This window comes from Equus caballus, chromosome 2 (assembly GCF_041296265.1).
Source record: "Equus caballus isolate H_3958 breed thoroughbred chromosome 2, TB-T2T, whole genome shotgun sequence".
Taxonomy (NCBI): domain Eukaryota; kingdom Metazoa; phylum Chordata; class Mammalia; order Perissodactyla; family Equidae; genus Equus; species Equus caballus.
This window is the reverse complement of record NC_091685.1, coordinates 53,333,279-53,345,819: the sequence shown is the minus strand read 5'-3', so window position 1 is coordinate 53,345,819 and position 12,541 is coordinate 53,333,279. Positions and strand designations below refer to the sequence as shown.

The following is a 12,541-nucleotide window of genomic DNA, read 5'->3' as shown; positions in this document are numbered from 1 at the left end:
TTCATTTGTACATCCTTGTTTGTCAGTCGTGTTGTAGGTGCACCCCTTCACCCTTTGAGCCCACCCCCCACCCCCCACCCCCCACCCCCCTTTCCCCTGGTAGCCACTAATCTGTTCTCTTTGTCCACAGGTTTAAATTCCTCATAGGAGTGGAGTCATACAGAGATTGTCCTTCTCTATCTGGCTTATTTCACTTAACATAACTCCCTCAAGGTCCATCCATGTTGTTGCAAATGGGACGATTTTGTTCTGTTTTATGGCTGAGTAGTTTTCCACTGTATATATATATATATACCACGTCTTCTTTATCCATTCATCTGTTGATGGGCACTTAGGTTGTTTCCATGTCTTGGCTATTGTAAATAATGCTGCAATAAACATTGGGGTGCATAGGACTTTGGGAATTCCTGACTTCAAGCTCTTTGAAGAGATACCCAGTAGTGGGATGGCTGGGTCATATGGCAGTTCACCATTCCCTTTCCTCTTAGATTACTGACAACAATCTTATTGAGAAAAAATGGAATTAAGATTATTATCAGTGTGCTCATTATATTTTTTAAAAATAAGTCTATCAAATCTTTGTCTAGGATTAACTTTTATTAATTGATTTGCATTCAAGTGATTAGGATGATTACAACTAATTATCCAGTCAACTCTTAAAATTTTAATAACATCCCTCTCTTTGGGCATGCTTGGAAAATCTGTCCCTGAATCAATATTACAAAATATCTACATAATTTTCACCACAGAACTTCTACAAATAATTATTCATTCCATTTTGACTATTACAGCTTAGCCTAAAGAATTAAGTAAATATGTATTACTTCACTCCTGCACACCCTTTAAACGCAGCTAACAGACACTGAATAAACCGGCTCATCCCCCGCGGGATCAGGAGTTGCTTGCCCCGTATGCTGTCGCCAGGCTGCAGCCGCCTGAGGGGACTCGTCCGGGGCCCCGCCCTCAGAGCTCACACCCGCCGTGCGCTCTCGCCCCGGGGCCGCCCCGCCGACCTCCCGCGCGGCTCTGCGCGCACAGGCCGGACGCTCGGAGCCGGCGCCGGGCCGCCCTGCTCGGCCTCCTGGGCGCAGCGGCGCCTCTGGACCGAGCACGCGCACCAGCGGCCTCCGCTCAGGCTCCGTGCCCGCGCACGCGCCCTCGCGTCGCGCTCCTGGCTGAGAGACCTGCGCTCGGGCTGGGCTCCGGGCGGTTCTCGCGTTGTCGTTCCACCGGGACTTCCGCGCTTCGGTGGCCTTTCGGACGAGCCGCCGCGCCCAGAGATGTTCAGGTTGGAGCGACACTTCCCAGACGGCAGCGGTCACGCCAGCTCTTTGGCTTCCATTCCGTTTTCGCGCGGTTCTCCCTCTTCGCAAGGTGAGTGGAGCTCGTTTGTGGATGTGTTAGCACAGGATGCGGGAATCCTGTGAAGCGAGTCAATTCGGAGCCCGACGTGAACCAGGAGGGGTGGCGGCGGAAGCGCTCACAGCGTGGAGGCCGGTAGTAGGGACACCAGTCCTCACGGGACTCTCGGGCCTGAACGGCAGAGGACGGTGTGTGTCTGTGGGGACAGACGGGCAGCGTGTGGCGGGGTGTGTGTGAGAGACGCGAGTGAGCGGTGGGATGCGCCTCCGTGCCGTGGGTGTGGCTGTGCTGGGGTGACGGGGATTTGGTGCATGTCCTTCACCTGTGCGGGTGTGATGGCTGTGGCTCTGTGGCGTCACTGTCTGGTGGCTCTGGGCTCCCTGGCGCTTCCTCCTCTTCTCTCCTCACAGCTGCTTGGCTGCAAGAGGGAAGTAGGACATTGAGCCCTAAAGGGAGATTTCCAGCCAGGGGGCACCGAGGTTAGTTTGGGAAAGCCTGGGGAGTTCTCTACTTGGGAGCTGTGAAGGGCAGCTACTGTCTCAGAGCCTCGGGGTTCCCAGAGCTCGGACCCCAGGAACGTGCTGTAAACCTATTCCCGTGGTCCAGGCTCTGTCCTCTTTTCCATCTGTTTATGTGTATGAGCAGGGCGGGTGTGGACCTGGAGAGTGTCGTGTAAGGAAGTCATTCTGTGCCCCAAGAACAGCCTGGTGCCTCCTGACTTCCTCCTCAGTCCTGCCATTCCCAAAAGAAGAACCTTGATGAGGGGAAAGAATTGGTTTACACACAAAAGTCAACATTGAGGATAGTTTTTTTTTCATAAAATCATTGATTTTAACTTATTGGTATAAGAAGAACTTAACAAAACTTTGCAATAATGTCTGATTTTAGTTGTCTTCCCCAAAACATTTCCAAATACTGATTGAAATAGAAGAAAATAAGGAATCATTTTATTTACCCACGTCTTTCTTTGCTGCTTCAGGGCACTGAGAGTCTTACTGATGTTCTCACTTATGAGACGCTTGATCACATCAGCTTCTTTGGGCAGGTTGTGATTCACAAATGTCTCTTTGATTCTGCTGCATTTCGGTGGGAGGGAAATTTCCTCCTCCTCTTTTCTAGAAACTTTTGATTTATGAATTAAAAATGCATTCTCAAGCAAAAGTCCTGATTTTTTTTCCCTTTGTTTTGTGAGCATTATCAGAGCAGGGCTGATAAGCACAATTTTAATCTAAGAATAATTGTTTCTTTTATAATACCCAATTAGAGGGCATGCAATGTTCTTCAGTAAAAATATCTAACATATTTATATAGGATTACAACATGTTATTAAGTTTTTATGTAGATTATATTTCTCCAAGATATTCATGCTTAGTAAGGGATCTTCACACTCTTAGTTTTACTGATGAACAACCCAAGGCATTAAAATGCCATGAACTCTAAGAGCAGTTACATTTAGAAAATCTGAGAACAGAATCTATGTCTTAAGTTTCAACTGGATACTGTTCCCCAGTTATGAGTGCGTATTTTACACTGGGACCAGTATCATCCTGATTAATAATGCTGTACCTGCCATCATATAGCAGAACCAAGTTAATTAACCTGTTCCGTTAGATTTTTGTGTTTCTAGTTTTGGCTGTCATAAGCTAAGTATTGAACATACTTGTACATGCATTTCTTTATCTCAGTATTTTCTTAAGAAATGTCTAGAACTAGAATTTGGGGTCAAATAATCAGATTTTTAGTAAGTGCTTATGATATGCCAGACCATGCCATCTTAGTATTCGGGGTGATAAAAAGACTCAAATGACATAGTTGACACTTTTACGTTCCTTCTGGTACGTAAGGTAAACCCTGAATAGGAATAGATGCATCGAAGGCCACTAGGGAGATTCAGATAATGTGACTTGGTGTTTTAGAAGTCAGTGATGTCATTCTGACTGCAGTCACCACTGTCGGGTTGTGATTAAACTCTGATGACCTATGAGAGCACCGTGATGGTAAGGAATTTATGTTGCAAATTTTTATGTTGCTTTTTAAGTTGAGAGAGATTCATGATCATAAAATTCACCGTTTGTTTTTTGTTTTTTTGGTGAGGAAGATTGGCCCTGAGCTAACACCTGTTGCCAGTCTTCCTCTTTTTGCTTGAGGAAGAGTGGCCCTGAGCAAACATCTGTGCACGCCTTCCTCTATTGTGTATGTGGGGTACCACCACAGCATGACTTGTTGAGTGGCGTAGGTCCATGCCTGGGATCCAAACGTGTGAACCTGGGCCAACAAAGCAAAGTGTGCTGAACTTGACCACTACGCTACTGGGCCAGCCCCAAAATTCACCTTGTAAAAATGTACTCAAAAGAAAACGTTTTACTATATTCACACGGTTGTAAAAATCAGTACCACTATGTAATTTCAAAACATTTTATCACCTTAGTAAGAAACCCTGGCCTTGTTAGCTGTCACTTCCTATCCCTCGTCCTCCCATACTAAACCACTAACCTGGCTTCTGTCTCCATGGATTTGCTGACTCTTGAAATTCAGTCTACATGGAATCATGCAGTATGTGTCCTTTTATGTCTAGCTCCTTTCACTTAGCATGAGGTTTTCAAAGTTCGTCCATGTGGTAGATAAGCACATCATTCTTTTACTTTACTTTGGAAAGTATACATGGCATTACATTTGCCATTTTAACCACTTTTCAGTGTACAGTTCTGTGACAGTAAGCACATTCACATTATTGTGCGACCATCAGCACCGTCCACTTCCAGGACTTTTTCATCTTCGACTGAAACTCTGTCCCATTAAACACTAACTCCCCATTCCCCTCTCCTCCCATTCCTGGCAGCCACCATTCTCCCTTCTGTCTCTGAATTTGACTTCTCTAGGACCCTCATAGTAGAGCAATCGTGCGAAATTTATACTTTCATGACTAGCTCATTTTACTTAGCGCAGTGTCCTCAAGGTCCTCCATGAGGAGTTGGTATCAAAATAGCCTTCAGTTTTATGTCTGCGTAATATTCCCTTATATCCATAAACGACATTTTCCTCATCCATCTGTTGATGGACATTTGGGTTGCTCTCAGTTTTTGGCTGTGACAAATGTGAACATTTGTGTACTAGTTTTTGTGTGAATGCATATTTCCATTCTCTTGGGTATATAGCTAAGGGCAGAAGTGCTGGGTCACACGGTAACTCCTACATTACATTTTATTCTGATGATGGTGGTTGCTGAGTGAGACTGATGGGATAAGATAATTGAGCAGCTTTCTGGAGGACGTGATTAACAGGGTGGGAAAGGATTCCGTAAGAAAACTTGCAGAAGGATGTAGCGCTGAGACCAGCAACAATACATGTTAGCTACACTCAGGGACCTCACCATCTGTCCAGACAGTCATTCAACAATGAGCATGCCTAGAAACCTGAGAGGAGATTGTGTCACTGGTAACTGAAGGAATCAAAAACCATTTAGTAAAACAACCCAAATTTAGTACATTTCCCCAAGACCAAGTAAACTCTGTTTAGAAGAATGAACTTTCCACATTTTGGAAAACAGCTTCCACTTAACACACAGCAAATGTTCACATGCACAGATATTTTAAGAAATGGCCATTGAATCAGCAAGTTAAGATATACTTAAACAAACAAAATCCCCATCAGGAGCAAAAGATAAGCACTGTTAATCAGTGAATGTACAACTTTCTAGATCTTTTTCTGTCTATTGAAGTCTGATGATTTTTCAGTCATTTGATATTGAGATACACATATGTTCTTCAAATGGTATCATATTGCACCTATAGTTTTATAACCTGATTTTTCTACTGACAGTATTTCTGGAATGTTTTCCATGTTCACAATATTTTTCCTGACTTCACGTTTACTACATGGATATGTCGTAATGTGTTTAACCAGTCAGTTTTTCTGGAATTGGAATATTGAGTACTTCCTGACCAGTTCTATGTCTTTTCTAACCTGTTCAACCTCACCTGACCCCAAGGCCATGAGGTAAGGTGTGGCTGGATGGCGTGGCTCCTTTTCAGTCCTGGAAGGTGTGAATGGAGGGAGGAGGACCTGTTCAGGGCAGCGCTGACCAGCCTAGCCTCACGTGCAGAGCTGCTTCCCCAAAGTGGAGGACAGGCCAGAAAACTGTCTGCTGAATTGTTTGGGTTTCCTGGGGGTTAGGGAAAGAGTTTGGGTTTATCTACAATCCTTCTAATCTTTTCATATTGTTGTGTTTGTTTGGTTAGCGGTATTATGCAAAATGGAATGGAGGAGCCAAATGTTACTTCCTTTCATGGTAACCCTGAATTATGCTTGCTCTCATGGTCTCTTTTTCCTTACCCAGCTCTAGATTCCCTTTGTTCTTTCCCAGTAGAGGAATCCCAAGGAGGACTGATCAGTTTTGGCAGGTGCAAAACCATGGTATGTGTAAGTTAGTGTTTCCTTCTCGTTAAAATAGTGAGACGTAAATGTTTTCATTAATTGTTCTGAAGAGTCCTACCCAAAGAACCCCATGTGATTATGTGCTTCCCAGTTCCTCCCATTCCAGTGAACTGAACAATGGTTCCAAATAACCTAGTCCTCCTTATGTGGCCCAGTCTTTTCCAGCCAGTGTTTATGCATTCACTGACCAGGTTATTCTCTCCTACGTGCTCAACTTAGTCATATTAAGAGCTATAATGGAGGAATGAAGAAATTAAGTCCTGTCAAGAAATGATTTGAGCTTCCCGTGTCAGGACTGTAGTTGGATGAGAGATGGAGATCCCATCTGGCCAAGCAGGGAAAGACCCTGACATTCTCACAGACATGAGTTTTCTAGATACACATGATAAAACCCAGCAATGAACGGTCTCTGGAGGCTAAGATCCAATGCACTGTGAGGTTTTTGGAATTGAATAGCAATATGATTTAGGACTTGAAAATATATGGATCATGGTCCTTTGTAAGGGATTCCTGAATGAGAAATATGACTATTTTATTGCTGACTGGGTTGCGATGAAATTGAATGACTTTGATATAATTCTGGATCATCCTACATTAGTATCCTCTAACTCATGAACCAGAAAAGTTCTCAGTGAGGGATTGTTAGTGTCCATAAAAGAGAATAAAATCATAAGTCTTAAATTAACAGAGAGCAAGAATAGAAAAGACCTTAGATATGTTGTCTAACAATGTATATAATCATAATCATCTAAACATGTTTAATTCTATTATAACCATAAATTAGAGTGCTATGCAGCCATTCAAAATATTAGTCAAAATAAGGAAACTACATATGATAGCATTTAACAAAGAATTTCAGTATTTAAGATATTCTTTCGTTCTTTTTTATATGCTGTTTTTCTATCTGTTATGACAAACTCTAAGTTTCAATTGGAGAATTTTATCCTTTTACATTTAACGTAATTATTGACAGTTAGATTTAGGTCATCCATTTTACTGTATGTTTTCTTTTTTTCCATTTGGCTTTTGTTCCCCTTTCTCTTTTTTTCTTCTTTGGGGTTAATAATAATTATTTAAAATTCCATTTTAACTTGATTTTCTATATGTGCCTATTTTTAGTGGTCACTGTCTGTATCTATATACATGTATATATCTATATATATATATAATTATTTTACTGAGTCATATTGGCTTTCAACCTTGTATACATTTCAAGTGTCTATCATAATATTTCAGTTTCTCTTTAGACTGCATTGTGTTCATCACCAATAATTCAGTTTTTATCCGTCACCATACATATGTGGCTTTACCATTTCATCCTCCCTCATCCCTTTTTCCTCTGGTAACCACTAATGTATTCTCATCTATGTGTTTGCTTATATTCCACATAGGAGTGAAATCATACAGTATTTCTTTCTCTGTCTTACTTGTTTGGCTCAGGATCCATCCATGTTGTCTCAAATGGGATGAGTTTGTCTGTTTTTATGGGTGAGTAGTATTCCATTGTATATATATACAACACCTTCTTCTCCATTTGTCCCTTGATGGGCATCTAGGTTGCTTCCACATCTTGCCTATTGTGAATAATGCTGTGGTGAGCATACGGGTGCATATATCTTTTTGAATTAGTGATTTCATGTTCTTTTGATAAATACCCAGTAGTGGGATGGCTGGATCATACAGTATTTCTATTTTTAAGTTTTTGAGAAATTTGCATACTGTTTTCCATAGTGGCTGCACCCGTTTGCATTCCCACCACCAGTTTATGAGCATTCCCTTTACTCCACATCCTCTCCAACATTTGTTATTTTTGGCTTGGTAATTATAGCCATTTGACTGGTGTGAGGTGATTCCTCATTGTCGTTTTGATTTGCATTTTCCTGATGATTAGTGATGTCGAACATCTTTTCATGTGCCTGTTGGCCATCTGGATATCTTCGTGAAAAATGTCTGTTCATATCCTCTGTCCATTTTTTTGATTGGATTATTCTTCTTTTGTTATTGAGTTGTATGAGTTCTTTATATATTTTGGAAAGTAATGCCTTGTCAGCTGTATGATTTGCAAATATTTTCTTCCCATTGGTAGGTTGTCTTTTCATTTTGATGATGGTTTCCTTTGTCTTGAGGAAGCTCTTTAGTCTGATGTAGTCCCATTTCTTTATTTTGTCTTTTGATTCCCTTGCCTGTGGAGACATGGTATTCAGAAAGATACTACTAAGACCTACGTCAAATCTGTACTGCCTATATGTTCTTCTAAGAGTGTTATGGTTTCAGGTCTTACATTCAAGTCTTTAATCCATTTAGAGTTAATTTTTTTGTATCATGTGAGACAATGATCTACGTTCATTCTTTTGCATGTGGCTCTCCAATTTTCTCAACACTGTTAATTGAAGAGACTTTCCTTTCTTCATTGTGTGTTCTTGGCTTCTTTGTTGAAGATTAGCTGTCCCTTGAAGTGTGGTTTTACTTCTGGGCTTTCAATTCTGTTCCATTGATCTGTATATCTGGGTTTATTATGTGAGTACCATGCTGTTTTGACTACTACAGCTTTGTAGTATATTTTGAGTTCAGGGAGCATGATGCGTCCAAGTGTTTTTTTTTCCCCCCTCAGGATTGCTTTGGCTATTCAGTGTCATTTGTTTTTCCATATAAATTTTAAGATTCTTTTTTCTCTTTTCATGAAGAATGTCATTGGTATTCCATTCGGGTTTGAATTAAGTCTGTAGATTGGTCTGTAGATCAATCTGTAGATTGATTTAGGTAATATGGACATTTCAACTGTGTTTATTCTTACAATACATGAGCATGGAATATCTTTCCATTTGTCTTCTTTCATTTGTTTCATTAACGTCATAGTTTTTGGTGTATATGACATTCACCTCCTTGGTTAAATTTATTCCAGGTATTTTATTCTTTTTTGTTGCAGTTGTAAGTGGGATTATAGTCTTGACTTATCTTTCTGCTGGTCCATTATTAATGTATAGGAATGCAAGTGATTTTGTGTGTGTGAGGAAGACTGGCCTTGAGATAACATCTTTTGCCAATCTTCCTCTTTAATTTTCTCCCCAAAGCCCCAGTACATAGTTGTATATCATTCTAGTTCTTTCATTTGGGATGCCACCACAGCATGGCCTGATGAGCGGTGTGTAGGTCCATGCCCAGGATCCAAACTGGCGAACCACAGGCCACTGTAGTGGAATAAAATGCAAATGAGTTTTGAATGTTGATTTTGTACTCTGAAGCTTTACTGTATTCGTTGATTATTTCTAATGGTTTTTTGTTGGATTCTTTACAGTTTTCCATATATAGAATCATGTCAACCACAAATAGTGACAGTTTTAATTCTTCCTTTCCTTTTTGGATACCTGTTATTTCTTTTTCTTGCCAAACTGCTTTGGCTAAAATTTCCAGTACTGTGTTGAAGAAGAGTGGCAAGAGTGGGCACCCTTGTCTTGTTCCTGTTCTCAGAGGAATGGTTTTCACAAGGCAGACTTGAAAGCTTTGCTCCTGTCTCCTTGCCAGTCAATCTCACAATAAAGCTCTTTCTTTTCTCCAAAGCCGGTGCCATACTATTGGCTTTTCTGTGTGTCAAGCATCAAACCCTTGCTTGATAACAACACTATTCCATCATAAAAATGAATGAAATCTTGCCATGTTCAACAACATGGATAGACCTTGAGGGTATTAAGCTAAATAAAATAAATCAGTCAGAGAAAGACAAGTATTGTATGCTTTCACTTATATATGGAATGTAATAAACAAAGCAAAACTCACAGACACAGAGAAAAGATTGGTGGTTGCCAGAGGAGTGGTGGATTAGGGGGTGGGAAAAAATGGCTGAAAGGAGTCAAGAAGTGCAAACTTCCAATTACAATATAAATGAATCAAGGGGATGTAATGTACAACATGGTCACTACAGTGAGTAATATTGTATTGAATCTTTGAAAGTTGTTAAGAGAGTAAATCTTAAAAGTTCTCTTCACTAGAAAAAAATGTAACTTTCAATAGTGACAGAGGCTAACTAGACTTCATGCAGTCATTCCATGATGTATACAAATATTGAATTATTATGTTGTGTACCTGAAATTAATCTAATATTTTATGTCAGCTATACCCCAATAAAAAATAAAAATATGGGCAAGCCACATAATATAGTGGTTAAGCTTGCACGCTCTGCTTCTGTGGCCCAGGGTTTCATTGGTTTGGATCCTGGGCATGGACCTAGCACCACTCATCAAGCCATGCTGAGTTGATGTCCCACATAGCAGAACTAGAAGGATCTACAACTAGAATATAGAACTATGACCTAGGGAGCTTTGGTGAGAAGAAGGGAAAAAAAAAAAAAAGAGTGGCAACAGATGTTAGCTCAGGGTCAATCTTTGTAAAAACAATTTTAAAAATAAATAAAAAGAAAGCAAAAAACTACACAACAAAATCTCTGATTAATATATATGTAAGGATTTGCAACAAAATACCAGCAAACAAAAAATAGTAGAAAAATAAAGAGGCCATACATCATGAAGAAGTGAAATTTATTCCTAGAATGTAAGGATGTTTCCCTTTAAGTAAAGAAATAAATGTGATACATCACATTGATAGAATTAAAGTTTAAAGAGATATGATTAGCTCAATAGATGTGGAAAACACTTTTGGCAAATTCAACATTTCATAATGTATGATCACAACAAATTTGTGATAGAATAAGCATATCTCAAAATAATAAAGGCCATATATGACAAGACACAGCCAACAATATATACAGCAGTGAAAAGTTTAAAATTTTCTCTCCAAGATCAGGAACAAGATAAGGATGTTACTCTCACCACTCTTATTCAACATAGTACTGGACATCCTAGTCAGAGCAATTAGACAAGAAAAAGAAATAAAATACGTTCAAACCAGGAAGGAAGAAGTAAAGCCGTCCCCATTCAAAGCATGCTATCTTATGTAGAGACCCATGAAGACCCCACCAAAAACTGTTAGAAGGAATAGACAAATTCAGTTAAGTTTTAGAACACCAAATCCACATATAAGGATCAGTTCTATGTCTACACACCAAAAATGAGCAATATAAGTAAGAAATAAAGAAAATACTATCTTTACAGTAGCATCAAAAACAATAAAGTACTCAAGAATAAAGTTAACCAAGGAAGTGAGATTTCTATCCAAATAGAACCAGAAGACATTAATGAAATAAAGTGAAAAGACGCAAATAAATAGAAAGATTGTCCTTGTTCATGGATTGAACAATCTAATATTGTTAAAATCTCCATACTACCTAAAGCTGTCTATGGATTCTATGCAATTGCTATCAAAATTCCAATGCTACTTTTCACAGAAATATTTTTAAAAATCCTCAAATTTTTATGGAATCACAGAAGACCCTGAATAACCAAAGAAATCCTCAGAAAAAAACAACACAGCAAAGCTGGAGGCATCACACTTTCTGATTTCAAATTTGATTACAAAACTATAGTAATTAAAATAATATGGTACTGGAATATAAAGAACCACGAAGACCAGTGAAACAGAATCAAGAATGCAGAAATAAACCCATGTATATAAGGGCAACCAGTATTTAACAATAGAGCCGAGAATACTTGTTTAAGAAAGGATAGTGTCTTTAATAAATGGAGCAGGAAAAACTGGATATCCATATACATTAGAAAGAAATTGAACTCCTATCTCACACAATTAAAAAAAATAATTTTAAGTGTATTAAAGACCACATAGGACTTGAAACCATAGAACTCCCAGGAGAATGAGTAGGAAAAAAATGTCTTTGACATGCATCCTGGCAATGAATTTTTGGATATGACACCAAAATCACAAGCCACAAAAGAAAAGATAAACAGATAGGGCAAATCAAGCTAAAAATATTCTGCATGGGAAAACAAACAATCAACAGAATGAAAAGACAACCTGCCAATTGGGAGAAGATATTTGCAAATCATATATTGATAAGGGGTTAATATCCAAAACATGTTTAGAACACATACAACTCAAAAACACAAAAACAACTGATTAAAAAATGATCAGAGGATCTGAACAGACGTTTTTGCAAAGAAGAGATACAGATGGCCAACAGGCACATGAAACAATGTTCAAGATCACTAATTAGGCAAATACAAATCAAAACCACAATGAGATATCACTGCCCACCTGTCAGAATCACTATTATTAAAAAAGGCAAAAAAAGCCCAACAGAAAATGAAAAGTAACAAGTATTGGAGAGGATGTGGAAAAAAGGGGCTTCTTGTATTCTGCTGGTGGGAATGTAAAATGGTGCAGCCACTGTGGAGACCAGTATGGAAATTCCTCAAAAAATTTAATCTACCATATGATCTAGCTATTTCACTTCTGGCTGTTTATTGAAAGAAAGCAAAAACATTAATTCAAAAATATATATACACCACTATGTCTGTTGCAACATTATTCACAGTAGTCAAGATTTGGAAATAATCTAAGTGTCCATCAATGATCGAATGGATAAAAATCGTGTTGTTTGTATGTACAATGGAATACTACTCATCCATAAGAAAGATGAAATATTGCAATTTTCAATATGGATAGACCTCGAGGGTATTATGCTAAGTAAAAACAACTCAGACAGAGAAAGACAAATACTATACGATTTCACTCACGTGTGGATGATAAAAAAGCAAACACATAGAGAGAACAAAGTGGTGGTTACCAGAGGGGAAATCAGATTGGGGTAGGGCAAATGGGGCAAACAGGGACACTT

The 12,541-nt window shown here is 39.2% G+C and overlaps 1 protein-coding gene across 1 annotated transcript in view; it reads left to right on the top strand.

The window, feature by feature from the left end:
* The first annotated feature begins 911 nt into the window (after window positions 1–911).
* Window positions 912–12,541, top strand: part of LOC138923122 (uncharacterized) — a 51,579-nt gene continuing 39,949 nt past the window's right edge. The window contains exons 1-2 of the mRNA XM_070259838.1: window positions 912–1,374; window positions 5,699–5,775. Coding sequence (XP_070115939.1) covers window positions 912–1,374; window positions 5,699–5,775 — 540 coding nt within the window. The remainder of the gene's footprint in view (window positions 1,375–5,698; window positions 5,776–12,541) is intronic.